Source organism: Lepisma saccharinum, chromosome 20 (genome assembly GCF_977018435.1).
Source record: "Lepisma saccharinum chromosome 20, izLepSacc3.1, whole genome shotgun sequence".
NCBI lineage: Eukaryota > Metazoa > Arthropoda > Insecta > Zygentoma > Lepismatidae > Lepisma > Lepisma saccharinum.
In genome coordinates, this window is record NC_139248.1 from 7,718,939 (window position 1) to 7,733,039 (window position 14,101).

The 14,101-nt window shown below is 37.4% G+C and overlaps 1 protein-coding gene across 4 annotated transcripts in view; it reads right to left on the reverse strand.

Annotated features, from left to right (window-relative positions):
- The window catches only part of twin (CCR4-NOT transcription complex subunit 6-like twin), a 226,233-nt gene that overhangs the window by 209,548 nt on the left and 2,584 nt on the right, over positions 1–14,101 (reverse strand). For all 4 annotated transcript variants that reach the window (XM_083142075.1, XM_083142076.1, XM_083142077.1 and 1 more), the window contains exons 2-3: positions 9,911–10,039; positions 1,773–1,959 (exon numbers count right to left, since the gene is read on the reverse strand). In XM_083142075.1, the coding sequence (XP_082998201.1) occupies positions 1,773–1,959; positions 9,911–10,039 (316 nt within the window). The remainder of the gene's footprint in view (positions 1–1,772; positions 1,960–9,910; positions 10,040–14,101) is intronic.

Here is a 14,101-nt window from a genome sequence, read left to right on the forward strand (position 1 = left end):
GTCCACATCAGAGGTGTTCACCATCTGGAGGACAGACCTCACTTGCATCCTCTGAAAGACCTGTGAGGGTCATGAAGGGTGAGGGCAGGGCCCCTTTTCTCACGAGCCAGCCTCTTTCCTTTCTTTTTTTCAAATATGGTATAAGGAAGCCATGAATTCAACAAAGATAAAGCTACACATTTTGAAATATGATCTTAAAACATTTAATTTGATAATTAAGACAAGCTTGAATTAAAAGTAATTAATCCTTGCGCCAGAGTGGCATTCCAAAAGAAGGCTCAACTGGAAACAGCATGAAAAACTATGCAATTCATGATTAAATTTACCAATTGGGTGCCAGTGTCATTTCCAGTATGACTGCTGCATGTAGGATACATCCCTTGCTTACCTTCAGTTAGCAGTAGGTGGTAGTAGTAGCATGTGGTCATGGCTGTTATGAAGAAACGTTCTAGTTACATGACGTTTTTAAATATTGCGAATACGATACGAATACCAGGAACTATAACTAATGTGAAGCTGTGCTGAGTACAACACATTTAATTATAATTGACAACAATGACACAGAAAACACAGGCGAAACAAATATATACGCACTGGTCCTTCAAAGCAGTGCTGTATCATCTGCACCTCATGTTGTAACTTGAGATCTCGGAGATGATTTGAAAATAAAGCAAATCACCTGTATTTGCAACGCACGGGCAGGAGAAAAACATGCTACCATTTTGTGGCATTTCTTCCTCCAAAGAGAGAGGCTGGTTTAATAAATGTAAAAACAATATTCAAAATTTCATGAGTAGTCACTTTTCAAGTTCATTTTTATTTTGAATATTTTAGTGCACATTTTAAAGATTTTTATGGCATTATCTTGCTACTTTTTAGCGTATGTAGATCCTCAAGTTTAGTCATCGAGCTCCTGTCACAACAGCATGTGGTTCTTACAATATATTCCAGATTGTCTGAAATTTCTATTATCTGAAACCAGTATTTGGAATTTCAAGTAAACTAGTTTTACGCTGCAGTACATCTTTCCAGGAGATCCCCATTGTTCTCATAATGCTTGACAAACAAAATTTTAGAGTTCCTATGAGGAAAGGAACCATACATTTAAGAATGTGTCCTTTAGGTAGAAAACAGCTACAGTGAATCCTCGATTTTATGATTTTTTTGGGACCAAGCTGAAGAAACTTAAAATACAGGAAAATGTAAAATCAAGGAAAATTTTATAAAATTTATGTATTGGGACCATCAGGATTGAAGTATAATTAAGCCTTGTCTCCATATTAAAAACACTAAGTTGCTGAAGAAGGCAGTTTATTAAGATATAAAAACACTTAACATGTAACGTTTCAACCCTGTATCAGGGTCTTCCTCAGACGAAGAACTAAACTATATGATGAAATAAGGACTGTCAAGATGATTTGTTTTTGTGTGGCTACTCACCCTGCTATGTGAATGTAATTTTTCTGTGTGTGTATTTCATCATAATGCGAGAAAATGTAAAATCAAACATGTAAAAATCGGGTTTGCACTGTATTACGTCACATCAAATGCATTGTGCAGACTATTTTACATAACTCTGTTTTACTCCTCTATGTTAACTGTAACGAATCAGATGATAGAACAATGCAATGGTTACTTCCTTACCAACGCAGGATATATCCAAGCAATAACCAGAAGTTGAACGTAGGATATTTGACTTCAGACAAGATCCAATTATAAACTAAGAGAGAATAGAACAATTGAGATCTTGTAAATACATAAACAACACATACCTGAGATAAATAAGGTCTCCAAGCTCAGCTGGTAAGCTACGTAGTTTATTACTTGATGCATCAAGGTGCCGAAGGTGGGTTAACTTGGAAATTTCTGGAGGAAGTCTTGAAAGGCAATTGTCATTCAGGTACAAAGTAGTTAAATGTGATAACTTCCACAAGTTGGGACTCAAGTTTCGAATAGTCCCTGAAAAAGTAGAGAAGCACATTTCTATTAACATTTGCATGCATTAATAAAATAAATAAATAGAAACCTTTTATGTTGTGAAATAGAGATGTTTCAGACACTTAAAAGCAGATAACCAATTATATACACAACCAATATGGTTCCTTAATTGCAATACAGACACATCCCAGTGGATTCAGGCAGACCAACTGAAGCCATTGCTGCAAAACAGTATATTTTTTTCTTCTGTGCAACTGATGCTTATCTGCATTTGGAGCATTCCAGTATTATGTGTATGACAATTGCACATAAAATGTACTGTTAAATATCCAGAAAGAAATTATTTCATACAATTATGAGGTACATTGTGGTGTCTGCTAAGAATTGGGTGGGGGGAAACACTTGGGTATGATGAAATAGCCTGAATGCACAAAAAGCATTAACGAAAATGTGTTAAGTTATCGACAATTGAAAGTCGTTGAACAGCAAATCTTGAATGGTCTGAACTTGTACATGTACACGATCAAAGAAAAATTGGACAGGTTCACATTTTACCAAAGCCTGGTGGCAGTGTGTACGGCATGAAAAGAAATAAATAGGCTAGCAATTAGCCATAACAAAAATAATAATTTTATTTCCACAGGAAGATGTAGGGTATATTAGAAAATCGAAAGAAGTGTGATGTTGAGTACAGTAGAAGGTCGTTTATCTGCATTAATTGGGACCGAAGGTTATGCAGATAACGATGTTTGCCGATAATCAAACATGTGTTTATTTAACAAAGAAAAGCACATACAGGTCAGATTTATTTTATACATACAGTACACAGTACAGGTGTTCCCAACCCTTCAGCTTAATTGTTGCAGAGTCCGTTACTCAACTTTCCTTCTGCAGGGTTGTCGCTCCATTTAAAAAAAACTAAAACATATCTCGATCCAATGTACAATTGAAGAAATTGGTTAACTTTGTTCAAAACTGAATCTTGCTTTTTTGAGTGTGCTGATAACTGACGTTGCGGATAATTGACATGCGAATAAACAATGTTCTACTGTATTTCCTCCATATTAATAGTGTAAATGTAATCTGACACACCAGAAAAACAATGTGAACACAAAATAATCATTTAATAAAAATTTCATATCCATAGATATACAGATAGTTGCTTTTCATTGTGTTTATCTAAAATTCAATTTAAGATCAACACAAAACAGTATGTTTTACAGTTGGTTGTCTAATATATTCTATCATCACATTAATCACTGCTGTCATCATTCTTCTTTGTATAATTGTGATTAAGCATTATTTAGAACGAATCCTAAATACAAATTCTTCGACCAAACCTTACATCCAATGAGAAAAATTACTTCTCTGAAGTCATTTCCTTTTAGGCGTTCAATTAAACAACTTGTTCGCGAGTCATTTGATTGTGTACAAACAGTTTACTTGTGTGATGCTTCAACACTGCAGCAAAGTTTGACTTCATTTGTCATATCAGCTACAATTGCAAATAATTTTGGTGAAATATGCAAATTATATGCATTCACAAACATTTTAATGCAATTAAAAACAATAATAACTTCCTGATTCATTCAGTTCGTTATTTACATGAAGCAGGACCATTTTCTGTGGAATGCCCCCATTTGCACTAATTCACTAAACTGTGCTAAACTATTTTTAAAAATGTAGCTAGTTACATTTTGTAGCAATGCCTTCAATGAGATACTGGATTACCCGAAAAAAATAGACAAGTAAATCAAACAATTAATACAATGTACTTATGACTTAATTCCACAGAATCAATTGTTGCTTGCACATATACTGCTTTTCCGGATTCTCTGGAGTACCGACGCGCAGAGGGGTAAGCTTGTGGGCGGGGCCAGACTGGGTGGGGAAGGGTGCGGGATGAAAGCAACGAAGTGCTGCGCGGTATAAGGGCCGTAAAGCTAAACGCTTTCTGCTGCCAATTTCTTCTCTTATTCTCAACAATGGCCAGTCAGGCCCGTAGCCAAATATTCTTTGTAAGGGGGGGGGGGCGAAGTCAATCCTAGAGGGGGCTTTAATATATTGTGTCGCATTGGCATATATAGCAGGGTACGCAGAGGCACTTGCCCCCTCCCCCAAAAGAGATAAGTAACAGAAACTGCAACAAACAAACAAACAAAAAAACATCAAATAGCAATATTTTGATAATGACCTTTCAAGATTGCCAAAGAATTTGGAATATTGTATAAGTTTAACATAAATAGGCTAATAGGGACTGTATCTACTTGATATTTACAGGTCGATAATGTTAATAGATGATTATTATGTACCAACAGCTTTGGGCCTCTCTGCAGAACTGATTAAGTGAGTCCTTTCAAAATAATGCTTCATAATGATTCCGTCTTAGTTTCCAGTATGTAAGATTTTTACGCACAAAGGAATCTAACGAGAATCCAGCAACACCATTGTGTTGTGTTATGCAAGAAAAATTGAATTAATTAAATATTAATGGTTACATATTATCTACACTTTGATGATTTGTGTAAAAATTTGTAATACATTTTTTTGAACTTGCTAAAACATTAAAACATGGGTCCCTTAGTCCACCACGGACTCTATTTCCTTCAAAGGGGAGACTCTTGCATCACTACACACAACGTTTGCCTACTGGTTACGTTAACCATTTTGCAAAATATTGTGTGAATTGTATTATATTATAGTTGAAATACATGTTTTGACACCTGACAAATAAATAGTAATCCCTTGATTGATTCATGACTTCAGGGATTACAGTGTCATCATTAATATTTCATATTAAGTTTCATAGAGAGAAATTCTTTTAATAGGGCGCAAATAACTTTACGGAGCGCCATGGCATTATCTTTAACATTTTTTACTATAGATCGTTTGGCTCCCAGGGCCGACTCCCGCCGCCCCATAGCTATGGCTCTGAACTTTGACTACAATAATAGGAGAGATTGCGAGCGAAGCGTTCAAGAAAATTTTACGAAATGTATTTTTATTTGTATAAAATTTGAAATCGAAGGGGGACAATTGCCCCTCTGTGCCCCTTGCAAATGCCCTTGGCCGTCTGGAAGAAAAATGCAAGAAACACATTAGAAACTAATTCCATCATGACTACCCAATTGTCCTGCTATTCTTAGATTCTCCTAGTCTAGTTTTTTACTTCCATGTTTGCTTCCCCTAGAATGGACTTCGGTCCAAGGTTGGGGGGGGGGGGGGCAATGCCCTCTGCCCCTGTGGTTGCGGCACTGTTTATGAGTGTCTCTTCATCAATTTCACGTCATCACTCATTGTTGCGATTAGCTAGAAGTGGCAGAAAAGCGACGCTAAGTAACAAAAATTGAATATCCACTCCCTCTTTCTACCACATGAATCACTATTATCAAAAGGTAGACTTGAGAAACAAAAATTTAAGCCTTCGTAATGCCTCTAGCGCAAACTCATCGAAGTCTGCAAATCGTTGAGCTCGTTTCGGATGCTTCTTGCCCGGCGTTTCCAACAGGGATGTTCCATCCTTTCCTCGCGATTGTTTCGCTTCCTTCCGGATATTATAGACGGTGGATTTCCCAATTCCCGTTAGGGCAGCTGTCTCCAAAACACATTCAAGTACTGTTTTACCACCTCGTTCAAATAGGTTCTCGAACACATTCAACACTATGCGGCGCTCTCCTGAATGCAGAGTTCCCCTAGACTTCCGAGCTGACATGTTTACTACGGAACTACTGTACCAAGAATGAGCAGTCGAGTCGCACCCTCCCGTGGATGCCCCTCCCCTCCGCGCGGTCATTGGACGAGGCGCACACCCTTCAACATGCGCCGAGAACGCAAACGCGTTCTCTTACTCCAGAGAATCCGGGAAAGGAATATAGATTATTCACTTTTCTATAAGCAATTATATGTTTTCAATTTTAAATTATTATTTTATAAATCCTGAGTACAGGATAAACCCATCTTATGTCAGGATATCAACATTGAAATGCAATAGAACTTAACAAGGTGCATGCATACACCCAAATACATACATAACAATAACAACAAGAAGTAAAAAACAATATTATTAAGTCTTTAGCTGTTTGATGAATGCAGTTTTAAACATTGTTTGGAGATGGAAGCATGAAGTATCATTTAATAGATTACAGAGAGTTTGAATGTCCTATGAATAAAAATGATGATGAATTAAAATTTTTGGTACAATTGACACTCTGTAGCCCCTTGAGAAAGTGAAATATCTTGCATGGTTTAAGAACATTACGTTGCTTATTAATGTTTTTCATGGAAAACACGTGGAACTGTGTTATTGTGAAGTAAAGTATGTATGTTACTGAATCATGTTACCTTAAGAGCATGCAGAACAGTTTCCACTGGGTTCTTCCCTCTATGGCAGTGTTGCCAACTTAGTTCTCTTGGAACCAGATCTTATGGCTCCTTTGTGCACTCGTTTGGCTGTGAACTGGATGCCTGCCCCCAAGTCCCACTGTGATGCTATCCCAGGTTCTGGATCATATATACCAACTTTTGCCATGATTATACAATTTGGCACGTGACGTTATATTGTTATATTGGATGTGTCGCCCCACCCCCCTTACCTCCCCAGCTATTTTTTTTTATAGTGCCATGGCTGATGTGAAGATGTCATAATATTGTTATCCAGGAATCCTTTATTTTTGATTTCATACGACCATCGATGGATTATTGAGATGGGTAATGCTGCCGGATGTAGATTGTGAAAACTAAGAATAAATTGTCATCAATTTTGAGGTAACGGTAATAGCAGCACTCCCACCTCCTTGACAACTAACATTACCCTAGGAGGCACTTTATCCAGCCTTTGTAAACCTAGCTTCTTGAAAGACTGTTTCAACTCCATTCAAGGTAAAATTTAGCTTTTTTATGTACACCAGGTTTGGAAACACTGCCAGGATAGCTGTAGGAGGCAAGGAGAAATGAATTGCGCTTATGGGAGTATTGTTTGATTTGTTCTCTTGGGAATATCAAACTTCTAATGGCATAGAAAGAGATATCAACGGAAAGAATGCAGTTTGAAGTTATGTTTTAGAAGCAGCAAAGTCGAAACTTATATTTAATTAGCCGTAACTTGATGTTGAAGTTGATTCCCCATAAGGATTACATGCGATTTCAAAAAATCTTATTCATCATAATTTACAAACATCGTGTCCAGCTTAATAATCAACATAAAAAAAAATGCTTCCTGTTGCAACATGGGAAGAAATTCATACTCTTGCATATACCCAGTTTATTTTAGAAGCAGTGTTCATTCGGGCAATATTCAAGTAAATGCACAACTGGTGCGTAACTGTATCTCCTCCCCTTAGCATGAAGCAGAACAAGCCCGAATGCTTCCCACAAGTGAATATAGCATCCAACACGATATTCCACAACAGCAACTATAATTTTACGTTGTTAGGAATTTCTGACATGTTCATTCGCTAATTTTAGTGTGAATTTACTAATAAAAAGTGGCGAAATCAGTCTGAGATGGCAGGTTTTCACTTATGCGGGCCATACTTTGGGATCAAATATCTCCGTTATTTGCGTTTTCCACACACTGGAACCAAATTTATATTACATAAAACATCAAAATCTGTTGATTATAAAAAAATTAACATGATTCTCGAGGGGGTACAGTGAGTTGATGATACAAATTTTTTTTGTTCGTCGTCACATATGACCATTTTGCCCCCTTCAGTTTATATGGGGACAATTCTTATCCAAAATCCTTAAAAGAGGGGTGTAAAAAGGGCCTTGAGAAAGGATAAAAGTGTACGTTAGAAAGGGACCTATACAACACATAAAAAGGTAAGAAAACACTGAAAAAATTTCATCAAAAGGCCTGTTAAAGGTTAAAAAAATGATAAAAGGTACAAACAAAGCAGTGCCCTGTCACTCCTTCCTACTCTAACTCTTTACTATACTTGTCCTATCTCCTGAGGAAGCCACATGATGCGGTGAAAGCTTGAGAACAAAATAAGTACATGCCAAAACTTAGTGAAATGATGGCATGTGGTGTAAGTCATGCCATATTTAAAAACAAACATGTTAAAAAAAAAAATCATCTTCCAACATGGATGATAAAGCACTGGGAAGATTAAAGCTTTTTCTGAGGAAATTACAACCTGCACAATTCTTGGATTGGAACATGCTCTCAAATCAGTACAAGTGCCTACAGCGGGCACAATGTTCTACCATCTTTCAACATGACTACTAATGGGGGTCCTTCGATTACAATTCTTTTTTACTTTGATTTTTTTTGCCACTTTTGGCTAATCGTAAAGATGAGGATGAGTGATGATATGATGAAGGTACACTCCAACAGGACACACATCCCCAGGCTGGCATTTGAACCTGGGACCCCTGACATTGCAGAGTGCTGTACTACCTACTAGAGATAATGGTGATTAAGAAATGGAAAGTATTATGTTAGTGCAGTGCCAGGCTCCTAACACGCACGATCCAATGAAAAGCTGTTTGGTAGGCCCTGGCTGTCCGGAATGTTGCAATGGAGTTTAATTTATTATTAATAATAATAATATTTTGCAATTTTTAAAATATTACTAACAAAACTATAACAACAATTGACACACAATAAGTTCATCTTACTGTCACAAATAGTGTGTTCGGAATTAAAAATGCAATTTTACAGAGAATAACAAGAAAATATCTCTACCAGCGATTTTGGGGTGCAATGGAAATTATGACCATTTTGCACCCTTGAAAGTGTATGAGAAAAACATCCTCTTATCTAAAACCCTTACTTTAAAAACGTGTAAAGAGCCCCTTGAGAAAAGCTTAAAGTGTAAGGTTGTGAAGGGACCTGCATAAGAAACACGCAATACATTATAAAGGTAAGGGCACACTAAAGACTTCATCAGAAACAGTGTAAGAGGCCCACTTGAGGCTGTTGACCCACTGTATTGCCTTGAGAATTACATCATTTTTTTTAATCGACAGGTTACCACGTTTTACGTAATATAAAACTGGTTCCAGCAAGCAGAAAACACAAATAACAGAGATATTTGATCCCAAAGTATGGCATGTGTAAGGAAAAACCTGCCATCTCAAGAGTACTTTCGCCAGTTTTCATTAGCAAAAACTGGTTGCACGTACACTCAAATAACTAAACATCACATGCAAAATATCACACCATCAAACTTAGCAGACCTAACAACAAAAACATTGCTATCGGCACCAAACTTACTAGTCCCAACCACATGATGTAAAATTTTAAACACCAAGAAATCTAACACTCCCCACGATAATTTCATTTCTATTTTGATTGTTGTGCTTAATTTACTTTATTTTATAATACATTTATGAAACAAGAGACAACACCCCATCTGCTGCTGTTGTGGAATCTCGTGTTGAGTGCTATATTCACTTGCACGAAGCTTCACGCTGTTCTGCTTCGTGCTAAAGTAACAAATATACTTTACTTCACAACAACACATTTCCGCAAGCTAAAAACAACTGAAAACATTCATGAACAACAATCTTCGTAAAGCATGCAAAATATTTCACTTCCCTGAGGGGGTAGGTACATAGGGTCATAGGCTCAAAAAGCTAAAAGCATTAGATAAGGGCGCAAGGGACACTTTCCACGTTCAGCCAGCCAGTCGCAAGTTCCTGAAACTCCTCCTTCCCTCACAGACCTTTTTCTGCGGCAAGTTGGGGAAAGAGACGTCTGTGCACTGAAATGGTTGTAGATGGAGGAGAAAACTTAGCGTTATGCTTATGGATGTATTGCTTTACATGTTCTCTTGCGAATATCAAACTTCCGATGGTGTAGAAAAATATATTAGTGGGAACAGGACAGACTGAAGATTATGCTTGTGTTAGGAAAAGTAGAAACTTGCATTTGATTACCCTAAACTTCAAGTTGAAGTTGTTTGTCAATAAGGAATACATGGGGTATATAAAAAGGGGGGGGGGGGGCTGCACAGAATCTAACCTGTTATCTCCAGTTCCAACCAATAAGATTTCTTTCCGTTTGCTGCCTCTTCTGCTGACATGATGGTGTGTGATCTGCGTGGATTTGAATTCTCATACTTATCCTTGTGATTCCGTGACATTGTGTACTCTGAAAAATTATAACAAAGAAATTAAAATATAGCATGTGACAATAAACACAGGGTGTTCCAAAAATGGCAGGTCAAAAGATGGGCCAAATTTCAACAGCCATAAAACAAATATGATAATAGCAGAGAGTAAGAACTGCATCATCTTGTTACAAAAAAACACAATGAAACTCTAGAAAGAGGAAACAAAATGGATAAATGAATCAGACTAGGACTGCTTGAAAGTAAGCACCATATTTCATAACAAATCTCGGCAAAATCCATTGTGAATTTCCCTGTACTCTTCCCTCATCAATTTGTGATCAACATTCAGTGAGGAATTCAGGGGTGGCTCAGAGGAAAAATACCATCAGATATTCAAAAGTCTAAATCTCGAAAATTTCAATTATCGTCTGTTTTCAGACTCCTAAAAAGTCATAGGGTAGGTAGGTTGGGGTAATTTGGGTATACTGGGGTAATTTGAGTATAAGTGCTATTTCTTTTAATATATTTAATACTAAATTGAGTATCAATGCCAATTTCACATATATTGTTTGTGACAGTATTTTGTATGATATTATGTGGAAAATTTGAGTTGGCAACACTGATGTCTACAGAAAAAAATATATAAACAAGTTTTAGTCAAAATTTTGATCAGCTGATTCACCATTTTTAACAGTTTGCAGTTCACAAAAATGCAATCAAACAGCTCCCAAACTAAGGTATGTGTACATTACATAATTCAGGAACATATTTTAAAAAAAGTTTATTGATGTATCAAAAAGGGTTTTTAAATAAATTATAATTAAGTGACGCGGGGTAATTTGGGTGCAACAATTGGTTATCTCAAAACTAACCTGAATGTTCTTTTTTAGACCATGCCACCGACATATATAAAGAATATTAGAAATAATAAAGCTTATTAGAATGTAATATAATAACAGGGTCATGGGTGGCTGTAAATACCAAAGTGAATGGACAGGTTGTAAAATAATACAGGGGGCAGGTCACAGCCCAAGATGCTCAGAGCAGAAATCGCTACTCTGTCCAGTTTCTTACGAAATGTAAACGACAAGGTCACCTCTATGTCTTTCCACAAAAATATCATATTGAGTGGGTGGATGAAGGAGATGTCTGTCAAGTGTTTTCTGTTCCTGACTTTAATGGGAGGTATTTTAATATTTAACAAGTAATTCTATTCTATTGTAACTTCATTTAGGCTCAACGTTTTATCTATTTTTCATCCTTTCATTCATTTTATCTAATTAGATAAATAAATAATAGGTCTTCGCACATCAATATATTTTTTCTTTTCTAGGTTACTTGCATTTACCTCTGGATGGGATAATTTGGTTAAATAATGTTTTCAAAGTAAGTTTAGAATGTATGCTTCATATTATACCCACATTTCCCTGGAGTAATTTGGGTACAGATAAACAAAGTATTGCTATGGAGAAGGTTATTTTTTATAAAAGTGACATTAAACCACTGGGGAAAGTCAGATTGCTAACATATACGTGGTGAACCGGACTGTTGCTACAAAATCTTTTATTGGTTATTTTGTACAATACGAACATTATCCCCTTCAAAGTACTCCCCTGCAGTATCGATACACTGCTCCATACGAATCTTCCATTGCTGGAAACCATTTTCTGAAAACATGTTCATGACATCCGTCGCTTTAGTTTTCACAGATTCTACGGTTGTAAATCTGGTTCCTTTCAGTGCTGATTTGACCTTGGAAATAAAAAAAAAAAGCTGCACAGAGCAAGATCCGGCAAATAGGATGTATGTTCTAACACTGGGATTCCACACTTGGCCAAAAAAGCCTTGACTGGCAATGCCGTGTGGACAGGAGAATTGTCCTGATGAAGAATCCATGACTTGCTTTTCCACAAATCAGGTCGTCATCTTCTAACTCGCCCACGAAGGCTCGTCAGCACAGTAATGAAATAATGTTGGTTGACAGTTTGACCTTCGGGCACCCAATTCGAATCAATTCACCGACATTTGCAATGCTCGATTCCGTTTTTGACGTGCAAGGCCGACTAGGACGCGAGTCGGCCTTATAAACCTTTGAAATCACTGAAACACTTGTGTGCGTGATAAACACTCATCTCCGTACACTTCCTTCAACAAACCGTAAGTCTGTGTGGCGGATTTTCCGAGTTTCATAAGAAACTTCACATTGATACGCTGTTCCAATTTCACACTTAACATTTTTCCGACGGAGCAAAGATGTACGGTTCACTTCGTCCACAAGCTACAGCGGAACTGAGCGCCGCGCACCCTGGGAAATCACACAGTCGATAGGCAGGATATCACGTTATACACCCATGCACCGCTTGACCTTGACGCGCTTGCTGTTTGTCGACAGCAACATCAATCCGGTTTCTTTCTAGCCACACCTCGTATCAAGATCATTAAAAAATTTTATCATGGGTACTAACTAGAAGGCTTTAATTTTGAAAAATGCTAAATTATATACCCAAATTACCCGCGACCTATAATAACCAGATGTTTTAACCATCAATCTGAAACATCCTCCAGTTGGACACTAGTCGTTACAAAGTTCGTCCGCTGCTCCTTGTGTCGGAAGCTGCAGTGGTCTAGTCGGTAGGGCATCTGACTGGCATGTGGGAGATACAGGTTCGATTCCCAAGATGGGTGATCTAAGGTCGGAAGTTTTCTGGCCTTGTCCCCGCATAAAGAAGCTCTGGGGCCCACCCAGCCTCAAATCAATGGATACCTGGGGGCTAAAGGCAGCAAGAGCATAGTGCTGATCACATCACATCCAAAGTGGTCAAGATCGAGAATGTGTAGGGCCCTACCACCACATCCCCTAAATGTGCCTTCATAGTGAGGAAAAAGAACCTTATATTTTGAGAAAGGCAGGAAATCATGTCAGTTGATGGTGAGTGACAATGTTTGGCCTCAATGGCGAGTAGCAATGTAGCGCTGTGATAATGACCTGCCGCATTGTCATTTACGCTCTTCCTTTTTGGCTGTACTTGTCACTTGATACGGTATCTTTGGCTTCTGTAGAGTACAAGATGGAGTGCACACTTACCGGTCTACATGTTTCTTTTCAAGGTTTCCTTAGTGTGCAAGGTTTGAGGTTAATGCAGAGGAATGGGTACACGGTGGCCGAGCATGTGTTCACTGCAGATATGCTGGTAGATTTCGACTCTTGTCTGGACAGTGTAATATGGGCATACTTATCATGAACAAATCTATGTATTCATGTACGTAAGTTCTAAATAAAATGCATGGCTTTCGGGATATTCAATTTTTCATGGTCTTGTAGCGGAAGAACCACCCTGTAAAATTACTAAGAGTACGGTGTATATATATATATATATTAATAACTTACGTTTTGCGAGTATCTAGGTAACTCCTGCAACGTTTCGGATATAGGATTGGTAAAGGAGTTTTCCAGCACATGCGGACCGTGGATATTCACAGTTTTACAATTCCAAGGAGCTGTTTGTAATCGGGGAAACAGCATGGTAGTCTGGGTTTTAGATTTTTATTGTTTTTTAACCACACCTTTTACCAATCCTACATCCTGTACCTATGAAGAGTTCAACGTGGTTATGATTTATACATAACCTAAACGTGAGCAGCCTGAGGAATGGAGCAGTTGCATCCCGAAACGTCGCAGGAGTTACCTAGATACTCGCAAAACGTAAGTTATTAATATATATATATATATATATATATATATATATATATATATATATATTAAATTGGTGAGTAATTCACACAACTTTCATCATGAAATTACTAAGAGTAAAATACATACATTCAATCATGCACAGTTTCACAAGAAATATCACTTGTACACTCCTGTTCAGATGATGTGACCGTGTTTGACTGTTTAACTCTATAAAGTATGTCACTTTATGTGAACAGGAGTGTACCACACATCAAGGAGTTTCTTAGTGAACATAAAGGCTGCCATTAAAATTAAACAAATTTGGTAAAGTATCAAAATATGCTCTACCCTACAAAGACATCATTACTTACTGCATTCCATGCTGAAAAATATTACCATGAAACATTGGTTCAAGTTCCAATTGCAG